The sequence below is a fragment of the Phalacrocorax aristotelis genome, chromosome 16 (genome assembly GCF_949628215.1).
Source record: "Phalacrocorax aristotelis chromosome 16, bGulAri2.1, whole genome shotgun sequence".
Classification (NCBI taxonomy): Eukaryota; Metazoa; Chordata; class Aves; order Suliformes; family Phalacrocoracidae; genus Phalacrocorax; species Phalacrocorax aristotelis.
Window position 1 is genome coordinate 6,151,943 of NC_134291.1, and position 19,478 is coordinate 6,171,420.

Consider the following 19,478-nt stretch of genomic DNA (forward strand, 5'->3'; position numbering starts at 1 on the left):
AAGTCTGACTCTCCACTGGGTTCTTCACATCAGGCTGTATTGCCCTGGTTACTTTTCCTCCAGTTTGCTCTCTGTGCTGTGTAGCATTTCAACGCAACAGGAATGGGGCAGAGAGGAGTTAAGGAGGGGGACAGGCAGGATGTGTTTTACTGGGCAGACCAGTGTCCCTTCTGTGCTGGTTTGGTTTTGGTGTTGTTTTGGGTTTTTTGGGGTTTTTTTGGTGGTTGGTTGTTTGGAGTTAATTATATATTTTTTTTTGAGAAAAGGGATGCTATGGAAAAAGCTGAAAAGGCTGCGGGTCTAATTCTTCTGCCACAGGCAGAAATGCAAACCAAAAATAATGTTACTGCGGGTAATACAATTACACCGGTGTAGAACTGGTCTGAGAGGCAGCTGAATCGGTACCCACTTCTGTTAACATCTGCATGGTATTGACAAAGCTGTTCATGTCACTGAACCAATTTAACCAGGAATCTTTTGTCATCCACAGTACATTATGCTGAGATGAGACCAAGGTGACAGGTGCAATAAAACAAACACTCCGATACTATGGTGATGGAGACCGTATAAATACCTGGATAGGAAAAAACAACAAAGCTGCACTACAATAGATAAGCAAAATAACCCCTGTGTCTCCAATGCGAAGAAAGAACTAGAAAATATGATCAAGATTTCAGCTTTCCCCAAATCACTGAATCATGCAGTAGGATCTGTTATTGCTTTTGTAGATTTAGGAGCTGTATGGCTATAATGGAATAATGGAGCCCCTATTATTTTTAACTCTTCTCTTGCCTCTTCCAAAGCGCTCTCTGTAGCTAGCTGATTTATCGCTCTGTAGCTGAAAAGAGCTGAGCACAGCTATCAAGGACCCTTGGAGATGGTTTAGTTCTGAACAGGAGCCAGCAGGCACATTTGTATTTGTGATGGATGAATATCATTTTGGACAGCCCAGGGTGCTCCCCCCAGGGACCCGAAGCCCTTGGCTGCCCGGTGCCCTGTGCCACAGCCAGCTGTCCAGTGCAGAGGTGAGGAATGTTGATATTCGATCTGTTCAACGCTAACCTTTGTGTGAGAACAGCAGAGTTACAAATGCATAAAGGACATTTTTTTAAGCGGACAAATCTCTTTAATCCCAGGAGCTGGAGCCCTAGGGAGCAGGGAGTGGAAGCTTTCTCTCCTGTTTGTGCAGCCTGCTGTACATAAAACATCTCCTGTGGGGTAATGCTGATTCCGCATTTAAGTCTCCTCTGCGGAGTGGGAACAATATGATCCATTATGGGATGGAGACAGCTTTGCGATGGGAAATAGTAATGGGTAGATTTCAGTGAGCGAGAAACCCAGCTCCGTTTGTTTGTGCATCTAGCTGGGACGCAGCTGAGCTGCCGGTTGTGCCCGCGTTGTCTCTGAGGTTCCCGGAGGGATCGTCCGCTCCAGCCCCTGGCTGTGCACCCCCATCCCCAACATGCTAAATGCAGGACGTGGCAGTGGCTATGAGGCTGTTTTGCTGGTATTTCTTTTAATGTGAGGGCTTGTTCTCAGGGATGCTACAGCAAGGACAGGACCTCAGGTCATTCTACAGCACCGCTGTCTGTGCGAAGCCCACGTGTGGAGGGAGCAGGACCCTTTCCGAAGCCCTTTGCCCTGTGCAGCCAGACAAGACACATGAAACCAGCACACATCTCTGAGCTGCTCCATGGTTAAGTTGGAGAATAATGGATATGCAAAATCTTTTTCTTTTACGCCTTCTAAAATCTACAGCTGTCATTAGAACAGCTTGAGCATGGTGTGTAGCTAGTACAAATACAGCGTGTGAAAGGTGGAGTATTGCCTTCTGTAACAGATGAACACTTTGGACGGGAGTTTGGAAATTTGCTGCATTTTGCTGCAGTCTTTCTTTGCAGATCTCTCTCTCTCTGTTTCTCTCTCACACACATATTCAGTCTCTCCCCTATTTTCCTTCCCTTTCTTTCATTGTTCCCACCTCAAAAGTGGGTTTGCTTCTAAACTGCCTGACATTTACATCCAGTGAGAATGAGGAGTGTGTTCTTTGTCCTAGTAGGTCTCAGTGACGCTATAGGGACACAGATCCTTTCATTACAAATAATTAATTTAGCTATATATTGCATAACATCCTAAAAAGCTTTCTAGGGCAATCTCATGCTAGCTGGATGCACAGTTCCTATCAATATTACATTACATTTGGGTACAACAGTTATGAAGTTTCATTAAAAATTTAATTTGTGGTTTAAAACTGCAGCATTCCCTTAAAAGTGTAGCAGAGAAACCATTCTGGCTGCTTGAAGACTGATCTTGCATTAGCCAAAACTGCAGGGAGAGCTGCAGAAGGGGCTCTGTATGGTGGTGATACTCCCTGCACAGGAATCCAATGGGCTGGACCAAGAGAGGGAGAGAGCTTGGGCTTGGCATCTGGCTATACGGTGTCCTGTTGGGTTCCTGCCAGCTGTGAGATGCTTTTTTTTGAGTATAGAACTGAGCATTAATCTGTGTCTCTGTTTAGTAGCCACATGTGAGCACAAGAAAGCCCCTACCCCATTCTCAGTGCACCCCACTGCAGCCACGTACACAGGTCTGGGGTTAGTTTATGCAGGAAGAAGGCAGTAACTTCTGAGGAGTGCAGAACAAGAGAGAAAAGTGCGCCGTGCCCTGGGGCTGTAAGACAGGAGCTGGTCTGTAACCTGTGCAGGCTCCTGGGGAATTAGCTGTGAGCCCAGGAGCCCTGGAGGAGAGGACGCTAGTGCCTTGGTAGAGATCACCTACATCCTTCTCCACTGTCTTATGCTGGTGCGAATTAAAAATCTTACCGTCAGCAAAGTTGTCCTACAGCAGGAACTGGGAGACGGGAGGAGGAACAGGGTCTGGTATCATGTTTTGTTAATGAAGTTTTGTTGTGACGCTTCAGCAGCAGATTTGAATGGAGGCAGGTTTAAAACATCCCACATCCGCCTCTCAGTTTCAGAATTGATTTGTACAGTAACTTCCACCCCTATCTGCACACACACACACGCCAGAAGAACTGACAGCTTTTCCTTCCAGACCATCCCTCAAGTAATTTTTCAGCTTTCTTAGGATTTACCTGCTGTAAGAGAAAGCTGGGTGGCGGCTTGTGATGGATCCGCGTTCCTTGGCAGGACATGGACCTCCCCGTCCTGCCCAGGTGGTGGGACTGGCCCTGCTGCTCCTGCCCACAGGCTGGGTCTGACACAGGGAAGGTCCCATCCAGGAGCGCAGCGCTGCCCATGTGGTCTGCACGGAGCCTGGCCTCTCACTGAAGCACCCACATGTGACAAAATGTGACTTTATTTACTACAAAAAATATGTTTGTCATTTTGCCCCCTCTGTCCAGCAAAGGAAGGACGTTTGTAACGAGAGCGGGGTGTTTCAGAAGTCAGCACAGTCCTGGTGTTTGCTGTAGGTCTCTGCAAAAGATCACTTCCCCTCCCCCCAGGGAGGTTAATAATGGGGAGTGGGTTCCTAAATCCCTTAAGCTTCTTTGATAGCTTCAATATTTATCTGTAATCCTGCTAGCGCTTCTGAACAGAAACAACCCTGTGTCCCTGTTGCTCTGGGGCTTCTTCCCACCTTGCAGTGTTCCCTTTTCACAGGAGAAGAGGCAGGGCAGAATGAGAGGGAAACATCAAAAGCCAGCGATGCTGTTGGTGCCCTAGTTTTTCCTGTGATTATTTATTATTTTGCACAGTCTCCTGCTCTCTTTCTCCCACGCTCTCTGCTCGATTATGTTAATGTATGTGGAGGCTGGGCATGCCTGCATGCACACCTTTGGGATGGGGTGGAAGGGAGGCTGGATGTACGGCAGGGCAAGTCTGGAGGGAGTTCCAAGCACATACAAGGCAGCAGAGGGTAGCCTGTGTCAGGCAGATACGTGTGCAAGCGCAGGTGTAGATGCAAGCCCCGGATCAGGAAGCTGGGAGCTCCGCATTGGCACCTGCTCCCAAACTGGGAGAAGCTGGAGCAGACATGGTGACGTCTCAGAGAGGCAAAGCTTTGGTCCTTTGTGGTGGGTGAGAGATCCGATTGTGTGTGTCAAAGTCAATTTGTGTTTGTGCTCATGATGGTGCGGAGTTAAAACACAGCAAGGTTTTGAAGACAGGATAGATAAAAATGCTCTAATGCAATAGGAATCCGTTGCACTTGGCTGCTGTGAGGGTTGACCCTTACCTAAAGGGTAGCTTTTAGCAGGGGAAGGGAGCTCTTCCGACACTGAAGATTCTTTGCTGGCAAGGATGCCATTAGGGCTGGATATGTTATTGATTCCTTTTCAAGTTTTGAGGTTTAAGAAGCTGCAGAGATAGTGAGTGTAACTGGAACGACACAGGAGCTGCTTCCAGGCAGTGAGTGAAGCTGGAGGCATTTTGGCTGGTACGTGGTGCTGGCACTTCTTGAGCAGAAGATGCAAGGAATGGCAGGAGCCCGGCGGAGGGCCTTGCTAGCCAGTTCTGAACCAGGACTGGGATGGCAGCGGGAGCCCTGAAACACGGTCTTTTTCAGAGGTGAAAGGTGGACTTGCAAAACTCTGGGCTCCTCCACACCTGGAGCGGTGCGCATTTCTTTTATTATTTGTAACAGCATTTTGCACTTCTAGAATTGCAGTGCCGGCCAAACTCGAGAACATTAGCACTGCCCTGCTTTGCTTGTACATAATAATAATGTTGTCAGCATGTGGTCTGTGGGGCAGATTGCCTTATGCTGTTACTTTGTGCTTTTCTGCATGGAAAATGCAAAATAAATTAAATAGTGAATCCAGAATATGCTAGCTATGCTGCACTGCTTCCAAGGACAGAAACTCTTGGCATGGTGTTTGGAAGTGGAGTGAGCTTCTCATGCTTGCCACATCCTAACTGTTCAATCAGCAGTTTAATGGGAAGTCATTAGTGTACTATAAATTGACACTTTATATTTATGTAGTGCTTATTTTACCATGTGGAAAAGGCTTTACTTTCCAGCTGTATGCATGCTCCCCAGTGGATATGACAGGAAGAGAAGTTTGTGTATATGTTCATCTCACTTCCATTAGTTATATTATGACTAGTTACATAATTTCTTAGAAACCTGCTGGATTTCAGCAGCTAACATATCAGCCACGAAACCCACCAAGACTTAGAAAATAGGCGTTGATCACTGTGTCACTCTGTGTCAGGAATTTGAGTTTGAAATATCCTAGGCATAAGGAAAAGGTTTCAACTGATGTATGTCATGGGAATGGTAAACAGAGAACTAGAGAAACATGCTGATATCACGGAAATTACATTTCCTAAGTGTAGGAAGAGATTTTTGGCTTTCTCCATCTAATTCAGTGTTAGTGGTTAACACTACACGGGCCAACCCAGGCTGTATTTTTCCATTCAGGGTTTCTTTTGGTTGGATCCAAGTCTCTCGGTTGTTACCTCTCTTACTGCACGTCATAAAACCAAACCGTGGTGGTTCTGATTCTGAAGCAATCTCTGCATCATTGCGCAGGCATCTCCAAAGGCTGCTCCATGAAATAACTTTCACATTCCCAACCCCAAAAGAAGAGAGTATGCGAACTTCCAGTAAAATGCTGATTTACTTCTTATTAGCCAGTTCAGCTCTTGTTAAAGGGAATGTCAAGTCCTGCCTGCCCTCCATGGGAAGGTGTGCTTGGCAAGGTAACTGCAAAAGGATACACCAGGAAACAGGACATTTGGTCTGAATGCTTTTGGCAGGCTCAGAAGGAGCCAGCAGAGTTCACTGGCTTCTATTTCTAGTGCACTGGGGTGGTTTTGTCGCTGAGTCAGAGCTAATAGTGATCTGTAATAGCTACAGAGTGTTTAAGGAAACATTTCTGCTCTTAATAATGAGAAAAACAGTGAATATCTGCTGACTTGACATCTGTCACGTGTTTTTAAACACACATAGCCTGATAACCTAGCAAATTATCCAGATTGCAAAGAGACAAAGGGAGATAATGATAATAAATGAGCTTACGTTTATGTAACGCCTTTCATTGAGATGGATAGCGAAGTGGTTTGAGAACTCTATTAACGGCTTCTACAAACTATCTAATCTATCGTATCCCCAAACGTATTGAGTGCAGCTTCACTCAGGCTTTATGAGAAAAACATCTCCATTAAGCAACCAATTCTTGTCAGTCTTTGGAGTGGTCATTTAAGTCTCCCCTGTGCAAACAGGAACACAGAAATCTTTACATTTGTCGGTGAAGTAAAGCCACCTTTGGGGTGAAATGCAGCTGTTGCTTCACAGTCTAAATTACTTCTAACTTCTTTACTACCTTGTATCCAAGGATGTGAAATATACACTCATTAACTAAACTCTATAGCTACTGATTTGTCAAGAAACTTACCCTTTCATAGTTCAGTAGTGGCACAGAGAAAAGCTAGAACTCCCAGATTTTCTGCTTCGAACTGCTGCATCACCTCTTCTTTTTCTCTCTCCTTTTCCTCGGTGACAAAATTTCCCCTGGTGGCAAAGCATTTCTTCCACTAAAAGGGCAGGGAGAGATTTTTGCCCTAGTATTTATTCTGGCCTTTTCAAGATGAGAAGAATCCCAGTCACATTCCTAACGGAGCACTCCTAAGACACAGCTTTGCTCCCATTTTATGTCTCCCATAATTTACGGCAGTCTCAGTGTGTTCGTAACAGCACTCTGCATCAGCATCAGGGGCTGGGGGCACTTAAGAACAACCAGCACGTAAAGTGCTCTGGCCAGAGCCTCAGACCTCTCAAAGTCCCATCTGCATCTCCTAGAAAGAAGTGGCTGCTGGTTTCCCCTGTGTCAGCTGCGGGATACTCAAATGCAGATGGCAAAGGATTTTCAGAGGGACACTTACAGGGTAGAGAGGTGGCTGCTCTGCAGAAGCTGTGGGGCAGCGTGACGGCATCTGTACTCCCCTCTGTACTCCCCTGTGTATTGCCATCTCTGGAAGCAAAATATATTGGGATAAGACTCAGCAGGCCTATGGTGGTTTCCTCTGCTTCAGGTCTGATTCATTTTCTGTCCTCAGTCTTCTCAAGCTAGTCCTTGGCTGGCCAGGAGAAAGCCTCCGATTTTCGGTACCTCCTAGACACCACCCCGGTCCCTGTGCTGTAGGTGAACTGCTTGAAAAGCAGAAGTTGCAGCAGCAGCTACTCACGAGCTGGTATTTGGTACTAGAGTGCCTTTGGCAGGCGGTCAGACAGGTGCTCTGTTAAGCCCAAACTGGCAGGTTTAATGCTACAACTGCTTCTTGTCAGCAGCGCTGGGGCAGTGCCTGTATGAGTGTGGTTTCCCCGCCCATGTGTATTTAAAGGAAGCGAGTTAGGAAGAGCGTGGCCGTGCTAGGAATAGACTCTTTCTTGCAGAGGGAGGTCACTGGGATTCTTTTACCAGACGGAGAGTCAATTTTATGAATCATTCTTTGATGTCTATTGGATTTGGCACATAACATCCACCACCCCCTTCTCACCTGCCTCCCGATCCCTTCCTCCCCAGGCCCCAATTCCCGTTTCCAGCCTCAAGTCTTCAATTCATATTTACTGCAAGGAGACAAACACGGAAGTCTATGTGCTGTACATGCATAAATAATAGAACTGAAATCATACTTAGTTAAAAATAGATATTCTTCCTAATAAATATTTTACCTACTGTCTTTAGGATAGAAAGTTCCCCTGACTGAAGTGTTAAAACAAACCTTGTTGTTAGCCCCTAACTGCTTAAAACAACCCCGGCCACGGCTGTACAAATAATGCTTGGCTGAGAGGCTGTGTATGGGGAAGATTTGTGTTCACAAGCATAAGCATGTAGACAAACACCTACTCTTAAAGCCTTGTGAAAAGTGGCCCTTTGGCTGAGGGCACAGACCTTTGCATCTGACTTCGACTCATTTGGTGACCTGTGGATTTGACTAATGAAAATTAAAGATAAAATCTCTCTTGATATTTATGAATCACGTTCTTCTTTCCCTACCTTTCTTTCTTCCTGCCCAAGAGTGGAATTAGAATTAGCTGGCTGAATACGGCAGAACAAAGAACACTAACAGAGACTGAGATAGGAGAATTTTTCATTAAAAAGAGTGACAGGTGAAAGAATTTGTCCAAGTGTGTTTCTGGAAGATAATCCTTCTACGTTTTGGTTTTTAGGACATCACTTAATGTGCCTTACTTGACAAGGTGTTTCCACTCCCTAGGTTCCCTAGAAACAAGGGTTCTACAATGCCACTTTAATTGAGAACAGATTTGTTAAACCAGGTTTCAGCTTTATAGAAGATAAAATTAGGATTGAAACACAATGATCTGAAACACAGAGAGCTCCCAACATGACGTACAGTAGGTGAAGTTCTGCCTACAAGCATCAGTGTGTGTGTGTTGTAGGGGGAGGCAAAGCCAGCTAGGCAATAAATGCCACAAAGAATTCAAAGGGAAAAATTCAGCCTGCGAGCAGGCAGATGTGGGAGTGACACTGTCTCCCATAACGTCCTCACAGGTGAGGTCAGGAGCCATGGGTCAGACGAGAGGACTGTGAGGTGGACTGAGAACTGGCTGAACGGCAGAGCTCAGAGGGTCACGGATCAACGGGGCAGAGTCCGGCTGGAGGCCTGTGCCTAGCGGTGCTCCCCAGGGGGCTGTGCTGGGGCCAGTCCTGCTCAACGTATCCATCAGCGACCTGGGCGAAGGGACAGAGCGTCCCCTCAGCGAGTTCGCTGACGGCACCGAGCTGGGAGGGGTGGCTGACACAGCAGAGGCTGTGCTGGCGTCCAGCGAGAGCTGGGCAGGCTGGAGAGCTGGGCCTGGGGGAGCCTCGGGGAATTCAACAGGAGCCAGTGCCAGGTCCTGCCCCTGGGGAGGAACAACCAACCCCCCGCACCAGCACAGGCCGGGGGGGACCTGCTGGAGAGCGGCTCTGCTGAGAGACCTGGGTTTGTTCAGGCTGGAGAAGAGAAGACCGAGGGGGGATCTTATCAGTGCTTGTAAATATCTGAAGGGCGGGTGTCAGGGGGATGGGGCCAGACTCTTTTCAGCGGTGCCCAACGCCAGGCCAAGGGGCCACGGGCACAAGCTGGAACACGGGAAGTTCCACCTGAACACGAGGACAAACCCCTTCCCTGTGCGGGTGCCAGAGCAGGGGCACAGGCTGCCCAGAGAGGCTGTGGGGTCCCTTCCCTGGGGACATTCACACCCCGCCTGGACGCGGCCCTGTGCCCCTGCTCTGGGTGTGCCTGCTCCAGCAGGGGTGGGACGGGATGAGCTCCAGAGGTCCCTTCCAACCCCTGCCATTCTGCAGTTCTTTGCAATAAACAAATACAAACCAACTAAAGTACCTTCAACATGAGCAGGAGCTGGAGCATCTCCCTGCACTCGTAATAAGAGCCTCCTTGGTGTTGAAATGCATGGGAGAATAAATTAACCAGGTATTTGTGGGACTCCCAGTTGTACTGTCAGAGCACTAAGGCATATCTGGCATTCCAGACTGAATGTAGTTACGTTTTCCTTGTTGGGTAGGCAAACTCCTAGTCAATACAGCCAATCAAGATGAGGACACAGCTCACTTCACCCTGCATGTTTTTCAGATGAATTGCACTGCTAAGCACTATTGACTGGCTTGACTAGATATTTATCACCTCTAACAGAAGCCCAGATGCCTTGCTTAGGCACAGGCACCTACCTGGCTAACACATAAAATCATGTGACACGTGCAATGGTCCAGCGAATGTGGTCTAGATGAAATTACAGCAAGTTGGATGTTGATATGAGTAATCAAGGACCCACTGTCAACACAGAATTAGCAGGGTATTCTAGAGATCCATCAGGGGCTGGGAGCTGCCTTGGTAACTTCCACTGCTGACTTGGATGAGCGATTAGGAAGCATGCTTACTAGATTTTCAGACTAAAGCTGAGTGTGTCTAGAGCATGTCAGAGGAGGAGACTGGAATTTGAGAAAGGTTTGGACAAACTGGAGACATCCAAAAGATTTAGTTTCACTTCAGTATGGAGAAATAAGCTGTTTCCTCTGCCCACTGAGGGTAGGAGTGAAGTACCTGCTTTAATTTTAAGACGGAAATTAGCTGTCAAGAGCATATTGCATGGAGAAGTTATATAGTCTCCGTCATTGGAGGTCTTAAGAGCCTGTGATACTGTAGAAATATGAACTAAACATTACAAATAAATAAATCGAAACATTAAGAACACCCACACAAGCCCAGCAGGAGAAGCACATACATAGCCTAGATTCTATACTCTAGTGGCATGGGGCTTGCCGTGGCCTATTGACGTTGAGAAATATTTTGCCTGAGTAAAAGCTGAAGAATTTTCTGTGTCATGAAAGAAACCAGGACTGACACTGGACTATGGAGTGGAATGAAAGAAGTCCAGGGAGTGGCATCACTTCTAACAACTAATTTTTATGGGGATATAAATGGAAGATTATTTATGTCTCACTTTGGTTCTTGCCCTATGGACACTGAAATAAGGTGAGTTCCTTTGATTACAGCATACAGCTGCAAATGATCAGAAGATTTTCATTATCAGAGAGCAGATACCATCAGGGCCAAGTGCTTGGCAATGCTATTTTTGAACAAATCAATTCATACCGATTTCCATCAAAACTTGCAAAATTGGGAATTCAAATGGAGACTGACCTGCAGCATGTGTCCTTTAGAAAAGGATATTTGTGAGGCTTATTCAGAGATTTGATAAAGTGCAGATAAGTTTTTTCATTTGATATTTACTGGCTCTGGTCAGTTCACAAATTTCCAATTACAGATTTGTTAAAACTAAATGTTACGCCCTTTTCATCACACATTAAAAAATGACAGGTATTTAGTACATAGAGTATGTCATCCCAGCCAGGTCTCAGGGACTGTCATGAGAACAGCCCTGCCGTTGCTGAGGTTACAGGGGCTCTGCCGTGCTGGTCCCCGTGGCCTGTGTTGTGCCGGTGGGGGGAAGCAGTAAGTCACCCCATGGGCTGGGGGCAGTGGGACCCCCGCCCTGCGCAGATAGCTGCTTTGGGGCAGTGCAGTACCCCTCTGTCGTAGGTGAGCACGCAGACGCTGATCGTGCCCTGCCTCTGCCCACTCCTGGCCGAGCCGCTGCCCATGCAGGCAGTGTTTCCTGACTGCAGACTCTTATGGTGCTTTGTCACCTGTAGAAATGGCACCGCAGCCTTAGGAAGGTCATACGGAGCCCGTGAGGTCCCCCTATTTTTCAGGCAGCCAGTCTTTCTGATGTTCCTCTTGCTTGGCTTTTCTGCAATGCCCCAACAATGCAACGCAAACCCTTGGGGGTAGCAAAGGCTCCATCCTGAATCACCATACAAAGACTGGAGGGATATTTGTGAAATATTTCAAAAAACTGTGAGAAGAGCCTGTGCATGCAGCCACGTTACCAGCATGGGAACTGCCCCTGAGCTTTCTGCTGCAGAGGATGGGGACTGGTCACGTAGCCTGAAGCAGGTGTGTACCTATGAGCATCTGTGTCCACAGGCATCCCCATAAGCGTGTCTGGTTTTATTCTTCTGTGGGAAGTTTCATACAGCTTGATCCATGAACATAAAGGGCTGCTAAGCCAGCACTCTGCAATTCTTTATCCTGCCAGCATAAAGAACCGCTTGTGTGAAGGGACCTTCTATCAGCCCATTATTCCAAGGCAAGAATAACTAATCTGTCAGTTATTCTGCTCAGATCTGGGGCCAGAGGGCTGACCCTGCAAGGAAACCGGGGGTCCTGACGGCAGTGACATGCATCATCACATGCTGCCTTCGGTATGGAGCAGCTGGCAGCACGGGGAAGCCTGACCAGCAGTGACAAGAAGGGATGCAATTAAAGCAGACAGGGTGGATCCACAACGGGAACAGTGAAGTGGAGAGCCACAGGTCTAGACTGAGGTCCTCCCGGGAAGTGCATGTCTGGGAAAATGGGAGTGTTGCAGGTCAGAGCTGGTGCATTCAGAGCTGTGTGGGAAGTCTGCTGACAGCCTGCTCTCGCTGTCTGGTTCTCATCCCGACAGCCAAACCATCACTTTGGCTCTGCTCTGAGGAGTCCTTCTCCTGCCATCTTCCCCGTCCCCTTCCCCCCAGAGCCCCTATCAGGTGGAACTGAGCAGAGGTGCTGGTGTGGATGGGGGAAGGCACTGGGAGCACCGAGAGTCTCAGGGGAGCAGGGCAGTGTTTCAGAGAAGTCCCTGAAATAAAGAGGGAGCCATGGCTGCACAGGGGACGGGGGATTGCGCGGTTCTTCCAGCACAGGCTGCGGACTTCGCCTGGCCAACCGTGAAAACACACGGTCCTTATCTTAAATAATCACTGTTTTAAAGCTGTGTATGTGGGAAGCGAGGCAGATTTGTGCTCTCTGCCCTCTGGCAGCTGTGTCCTTCAAAGGTATTTTCGGTGGCAGCTCCCGAAGCTGCACAGCAGCATGTTCTGGTGGGGCAGGAGCTGGCTCTGGCACACGCTCCCTAAAGCTGTCCAGAGCTGGGATTAGCGACCTGCGCTGCCCAGCGCGAGGGTCCATCTGTGCAGCCACAGCACCGGATTAGCTGCCCTGGGTGCTCAGCAGCTGTAATTCTTTCAGGTGGTGTGTTGGGATTGTTACTCTCATTTTGTGTAGCTGCTACGGGGAAATCATTAAAGGTTAGCATAAACACAATCGTAAGTGCTTTCCATGCCACGGCAATTCATTTTAGTAACAATCATGTAGTTATGATCAGCCATCAGCATAAAGCACCCGTAAAGCAATGAATCAGCTCAGTCGATAAATCAAAGGAGCAAAAGCAAACATTGGCCACCCCAGAGCCTCCAAGAAATATTATTTTCCAATCTATTGAGAAGAATGGTCTTCACATTTAAAATATTCCATGAATGTAAACACACTGAAAATATTAATGAAAATTAATATTATTTTATAAATCAAATTATACATGTATTCTTTGTTTTCTACTTTGAAATAATTTTAACGTTTAAAGTATTACAGATATAAATGCAGCTGGACTTGATTACTGCTAAGAGCAAACACTCTGAGGAACTTCATTTGAAGCAATATTTGATATTCATTAACCTTCAGTTTATTTGATAGCAAAGAGGATATATTCCTGAGATAGTACATTTGCTTTTCCTCATAATAGAGTGAACGTAAATCAGACATAATTCTGCTGGAGTCTATTGTCCAGTTTCACCATTCCTCTGCTGTTTTACCCCTGTATAAACGACGACACAACTGAAAGTGAATTAAGGTCCAAGAATGGGCACTATCATACCTGTGTTGGTGCCATGGCAGGGTGTGGCTGGGGTCACTGGGACACACCAGTGCAATGCTCATGCTGCTCAGAGCCAGGAGCTTGACATCACAGATTTTATATCTGTTTAAGATGAAGATCATCAGAACTGTAATTGTAGGGCAGGGCAGTCTGGAAGGCTTGGTATGTCGTGCGGTCAGTCTTGTGCTGCTTTAAGTGATGGAAACCTAAGTCATGTAGATTTTTTTTGTGTGTGTATTCATTTTTTGGCACCCTGAAGGTGATCAATGAACTTGTCCCTTCAGCACTGCAGGAGGGAAAATCCCTGGAGGAAACAAGAACATTGCATCCTATGGCTCCCAGTAAAGAAGCCCATGGTGGACACGGAGCTTGGCGGGGCAGTTAAGAGATGCAGAGGGCATGAACGAAATCACAGAATCAGAATGGCAGGGGTTGGAAGGGACCTCTGGAGCTCATCCCGTCCCACCCCTGCTGGAGCAGGCACCCCCAGAGCAGGGGCACAGGGCTGCGTCCAGGCGGGGTGTGAATGTCCCCAGGGAAGGGACCCCACAGCCTCTCTGGGCAGCCTGTGCCCCTGCTCTGGCACCCGCACAGCAAAGGGGTTTGTCCTCGTGTTCAGGTGGAACTTCCCGTGTTCCAGCTTGTGCCCATGGCCCCTTGGCCTGGCGTTGGGCACCGCTGAAAAGAGTCTGGCCCCATCCCCCTGACACCCGCCCTTCAGATATTTATAAGCATTGATAAGATCCCCCCTTGGCCTTCTCTTCTCCAGGCTGAACAAACCCAGGTCTCCCAGCCTTTCCTCAGAAAAGAGGTGCTCCAGTCCCCTGATCAGCTTGGTAGCTCTCTGCTGGACAGTTCCCTGTACTTCTTAAACTGGGGAGCCCAGAACTGGACACAGCACTGCAGATGTGGCCTCACTGGGGCAGAGTAGAGGGGGAGGATAATCTTGCCCTTTTGGTATCTGTGTAGAGCAGTGGAGGATTTTCAGCCCCCAGCTGGGGACAGACAACCCCGCTGTCCCTCGTGCTGCTGTGCCTCAGCCCCTTGGCCTCCGACTGCAGCAGCCTCTCAGGCACGCTTGGGCTGGGATCCCCAAGGTTGCCTGGGCTGTCTTTGGAACGCCTTTTCCCCAGAGGCAGCCCCAAACCCGCCCGGCCTGCGGTGCCCCCACCCCGGGCGGCCCTCCTGGACGGGCTGCCATCGTGCTCCGCCGACATCTTGAGGCAGCGCACGGCAGGGGAAGGGCCGGGGACCTTCACACGGGCGATCCCCGCCCGCTCGGATGAGGGCGGCCTGCTTGAAGCCCTGCGTCTCCCGAGATGCTCCCGGGGGAGCTCCGGGGAGGCTCCCGGCATCGCCCGGCCGGCGCTAGGCCCGGGACAGGCCGCGCTGTCACCATGGTAACTGCGGCTGGACGGCGGCGGCCCGGCTTGTCCCACGCGGCGGCCCGTAGCGCGGTGCATTGTGGGCCGGGGGAAGATGGCCGCCTCCTTGATGTGGTGGTGAGAGGAGTCGGGCTCTCCGGCGCCGCGGGACGAGTCTCTAATTCTCCTCCCGCTTCCTGCCTGCTCCCGGTCCGCAGCTCGCCGATCCGCCCTCGGCCCGCCGGTGTGCGAGGGAGCTGGGAGCCGCGATGGGCCGGGCGCGGCTCCCGCCGCAGAGAGTGCAGGGCCCGCGGGGCTAGAGGCGCGAGTGGAGGCCCCGGGCCCGGTCCCCACCGGCACCTCAGCCCTCCGCGGGGCCGGGAGGCGCCGCCTTCCTCGGAGCCCGGCCGGGGCTGCTGTCTGTGGGCGGCGGCGGCGGAGGAGAGTCGCCAGGTGGAAGGCGCTGCTTCCCCCGGGCTCGTCCTTACCTGCACACCTGGGAGAGGAGCCTCCCTCTGCCCTTGCCCCGTCCTCCCCCCGCCGCCAGCCCGCCTCCGCCTGCCGGAGGGATCCCTCGGCCTCCGCTGCGTGCTGGGCTGGAGATTGCTGATCACTTGTTGCCTGGCACTTCCCCTCTGATGGAGTCTGAGATGCTGCAGTCGCCTCTTCTGGGGCTTGGGGAGGAGGATGAGTCTGACCTGACTGACTGGAACTTGCCTCTGGCCTTTATGAAGAAAAGGCATTGCGAGAAGATCGAAGGCTCCAAGTCTTTGGCTCAGAGCTGGAGGATGAAGGACCGGGTAATGCTCCAGGGCAGAATGAGTTTTGGAGGAGGAGTGGGGGGGACAGGTGATGAAAAGGGAGGAGTAAGCGCTCAGAGAGCTGCTGTACTTCAAGCAGGAGTTTGTTTTCTGATCAAACTCTGGGTATTTGATCCAGTAGTCTAACTTGCATTTTGTTTGTGTGCCTGTTGTATGTAGTTAGAAGAAGTAAACATGCAGATGGGTCAAAAGTACTAACTCCAAGCTCGTGGTAATACAGTCTTTGAGTAGCTCCCTCATTTAAGCTCTTTAAATGATATTTGGGTACTTAGTGTGTTTCAGGCAAGACAATAAAATTAATGAGGCCTTAAAAAGCTCTCTGGATCAGGAGGTTAATGATGCAAGCATAAGGTACAATAAATGTAGTCATTATGGTTGTCTAGTGGTGAAGAGGTAGGGAAGCTTTGTGGTTTTGAAGTTTGCCACCAGCATGTTATGTGGAATATAAAATGAAGTCATTCTTTGCGTGTGGGGAAACTGAGATTATGTGATTTTGGAGGCCGAAAACAGTTATTAGATGAAGCATTTACTGTATTAAAGCAAGGTGCTTCTCTTTAGTTTGAATATGTGTTGCATATTAAACTGCTAAAGCCAAGTGTGTCAAAGAAAGATCCCTGCCACAGTGTCTTGAATCCTGTGTTGCGCCTATGCCCCAACTTAAATGTGTGAGTTAAAAGCAAGCAAACAAAGCACCTAAGAAATGCCATGGATGATCAGCTCCCCTCATTCTGTTCTTGGAATCTGCTTTGGTTTACAGGATTCCTTGCATCTCAGAGCTGTTTTGCCCATAACTTCTTGTTTATGAGTATGTATGCTTTTTGGTGAACAAATCTCTGTTACGTTTATGATCCCTCCTGTAATGCTGTGGAATAACTTGGGAACTGCTGTTGAAACTCCATCCTATAATCTCTTTGCAGAGACATTATGACCAGGCATGAGGATGCTATACATGAGTCTAAATGTTCCTAGAAGAGTGTTCACCTAAAGGGTCGTAGTTCTCAGAAGTTCTGGGGAAGGCTCTGGCTGAACCAGAGTCATTTGACTGAGTAGAATTATGTATCAAATATGTGACTTCGCAGATCATTAATGGATTGAATTGAGGGTTTTTTAGATGTAATTTAAATGAGCCACAGAACACAAAGTTTTGTGGTATGTCTTCTTTAAAGGGTTTTGGCAAAGAGATTTTTCTCTAGTAGACTGTGGAGGTGTGATGAGCTTGCTTGTCTATTTTAGTGATCCCGCTGCCTTCCTGTGAAGCTTCCTGATCTGCAAAGTTGTTTATTTCTATATCGGGAATGACATTGACTTGATTGAGATAATCGATATGTTGTATAGCAAAAGCTTGAGTAAAGCCGTAGTGATAAGCTGTCATCTCTGTGTTGTTGTTAAATGTTTCATATGCATGTTACAATCAAAGAGAATAATTTCAATGAAGATGAGAGCGGTGGTTACAGTTCCTACTGTCCTTACTTCTATGGAGTTGCAGTTTCTTCTAGTGAGTCCCCTGTGCTGCGAATGGTGTCCTTCTTATGCAATAGTGTGGCGTCTTGCTGTGAATGAGCTTACCAAAATCGGCCCCTGAATATTTCTGCAAGATATTGAGTCTTATTTTTGTAAATTAAGAAAATAAGGGTAAATCTGAAATTTTCTGTGTAGTCCTTCTGTTTTAACTGTCAGCTTGAATCGAGTGACTTGTCTTTGTGTCAGGTTCAGTGGTTCTGCTCACAGGTCACGTGTATCTGGACAGCTTCATCAGGTATTGTTTGGAGAAACTTCTGTTGTGTATTATTCCTTTTTGCTTAAGAACAGGTTTATAGGAATATATAGAAAGCACATAAGGACATCTGAGCGAGGAAGAGAAGCTGATTGGAGAATGCTCAGTCTTGTTACTTTTAGATCTTAATAGTTATTTTTCATGTCTTGTATTTTTTTCAACTTTTGAGCTGTTATTGGATGTCTCCTTAGGGTTTGATGTGATCTAACAAACTTACCAGAACTTCAAATAGTTCAGGAAGGGGTCTGCAGGCTGGGGTGTCTAGAATTCTGTATGGAAAATTATGTTTGTTAAATATTTTCCCCCAGCTAACTCAAGGTAGGTTAATCCTGCAAAATAGTTCATAAAGTCATATAATCTGTTTTGACCTTGTGTTACATGAACAGAAGGTGGAAGGCTAGCTTGCGAGTTCATGCTGCTGCTGTTTTCGCATAGACCAACTGACAATGACAGTTTGAATGTCACAGGTTTGTCAGCAAACCACAAGCGCCGTCATAAAAATGCAAGAACTCAATGCAAGAATCAAGCATTTTGAAATAATAGTGTGAGGGAAGATATGCAGTAATCTGTCAGCCTTTACTGTCAGGAAGTATACTGCCTTTTGTTGACTTTTTAAACTCTTTTTCCTTTTTCTGATTTCATTTACCTGTTTTGCTATATGCTCTCTGGCATTATACATTAATTTATTCCTTTCATCTTATTGTTTTACCCATCTTCAGAAAGTTTCTTCTCATTCTTTTTTTCTTGCTTTAGAGCATTATTCCCCAGTGATCAGAATCTTGTGTTGCAGCTGTGCTTGTTTTGGTCAGCATTCAAGGCCTCTGGTGTCTGTCTTTAGCTGCTAATCAGATCGAAAGCAACACATAGACACTTCTGTCTGGTCTCAATCTGACTGCAGGTCTGTTGCATTCCCCAATTTACTTTACCACCCTTTTCTTGTCTCTTCTGCTTCTTCCAATCCAGGTCTGATTGACTTCAGTTGGGCTCTTATCTTCCAGATGCTATTGAAAGAGATTTTCTTGAGGACTGGAGGGGATATATCTCTTGGTGTGAGATGAGAGCATGGAAAGCATTCCATTATTTTGAATTTGATAAATTAACTTGTCAAAGCTGAGAATGGGAACTATTATCTGTATTTAAACACAGCAGCCTATGTCTAAATCAAAAAATTCTCAAAGGTTAACCAAAACAAGTCTCTGTTTGCCTGAGTTGCAGCTAAGTCTGGCATTTTTCTCCCGTGAATCATGAAAAACCACAGGCAGTGGCAGATTTTGCCTTTATTCATCGTCTTGAGTAGTCCTAGGGAGTCATCCTAGCTTCACTACAGTTGTAGGAAATGATTCACTAAGGTTTGGGAAGGGAATGACTCTCTTTCATCTTGCTTCATTGCTTTGAAAAAACCCAGAGTTTATATGAAATTGAAGGTTCTGTAGAAGGCAGGACTCTAATATTAAAGAGGGAAGAATCAAATAAGAGAAGTAATGAATGGTAAATCTAGATAAAATAACTAAACATTCACTTGCCCCCCTCCCCTGCTTTCATCCAGACGGACTGCTCTGCAAACATTTAATCCTTCGTCTCCTGCTTTCATGGACTACGTATGCCATCAAAGTGACACTGCTTTGATCTATTATTTATTTAAAGAATATTTTTAACACAGGAGGGCTGGAATTATGCTTTGTGTATGGAATTAAATCTCACAGCCTCAGTAGCAACCAAATAATGAAACTTCATTTAAATAAAAGGATTTCAAATACACCAGGTTTTACTGACAAGTTGCTACTAAATTCTGAATATTTAAATTAAGATTTGCTCTACTTATATTGATTTCTAAAATAAGCAGAGAGCAGCAAAACTGGTTGTAATAGTTTTACTTTAACATTTTTTTCCTGCTGCCTCATAACTTGCTGAGTGAGAATTAAATCCTGTTTTTATGAGAAGAGGAATACACGATTAGGTTTCTATGGAAAAGCAGATTAAAGCAGGACCGCATACAAATGTGCTTAATTCAGACAAGCAGAGTTTACCTGCCTGCATGGGAAATGTTTCCTGTGTCAAAGGAAATTAATGAAGGACAGTACGCATCATTTCAGCTTGAAATAGTTGTTTCAATCTAAGGAAGCTTTCGAGGTGCTCTTGTAATGGACATGACTTGGCTACTGCTTGCTCTTAGAGTGCTGGAGGCTCATCTGCCCCTTCTTCTAAGTCTGGTTTAGTGTGTTTCTTGTGAGCCGAAATAAGGCAGCAGGAATCTTGTGGGGAGAGAGGGTGGGG

General features: G+C 47.1%; 1 protein-coding gene across 2 annotated transcripts in view; it reads left to right on the forward strand.

Moving 5' to 3' along the window:
• Positions 1-14,933: 14,933 nt before the first annotated feature.
• Positions 14,934-19,478, forward strand: part of RPTOR (regulatory associated protein of MTOR complex 1) — a 166,393-nt gene continuing 161,848 nt past the window's right edge. Inside the window, exon 1 of one of the 2 annotated variants that reach the window (XM_075111716.1) lies at positions 14,934-15,409. In XM_075111716.1, coding sequence (XP_074967817.1) covers positions 15,248-15,409 — 162 coding nt within the window. In that variant the 5' untranslated portion in view covers positions 14,934-15,247. The remainder of the gene's footprint in view (positions 15,410-19,478) is intronic. The other variant, XM_075111715.1, reaches the window with a different exon arrangement.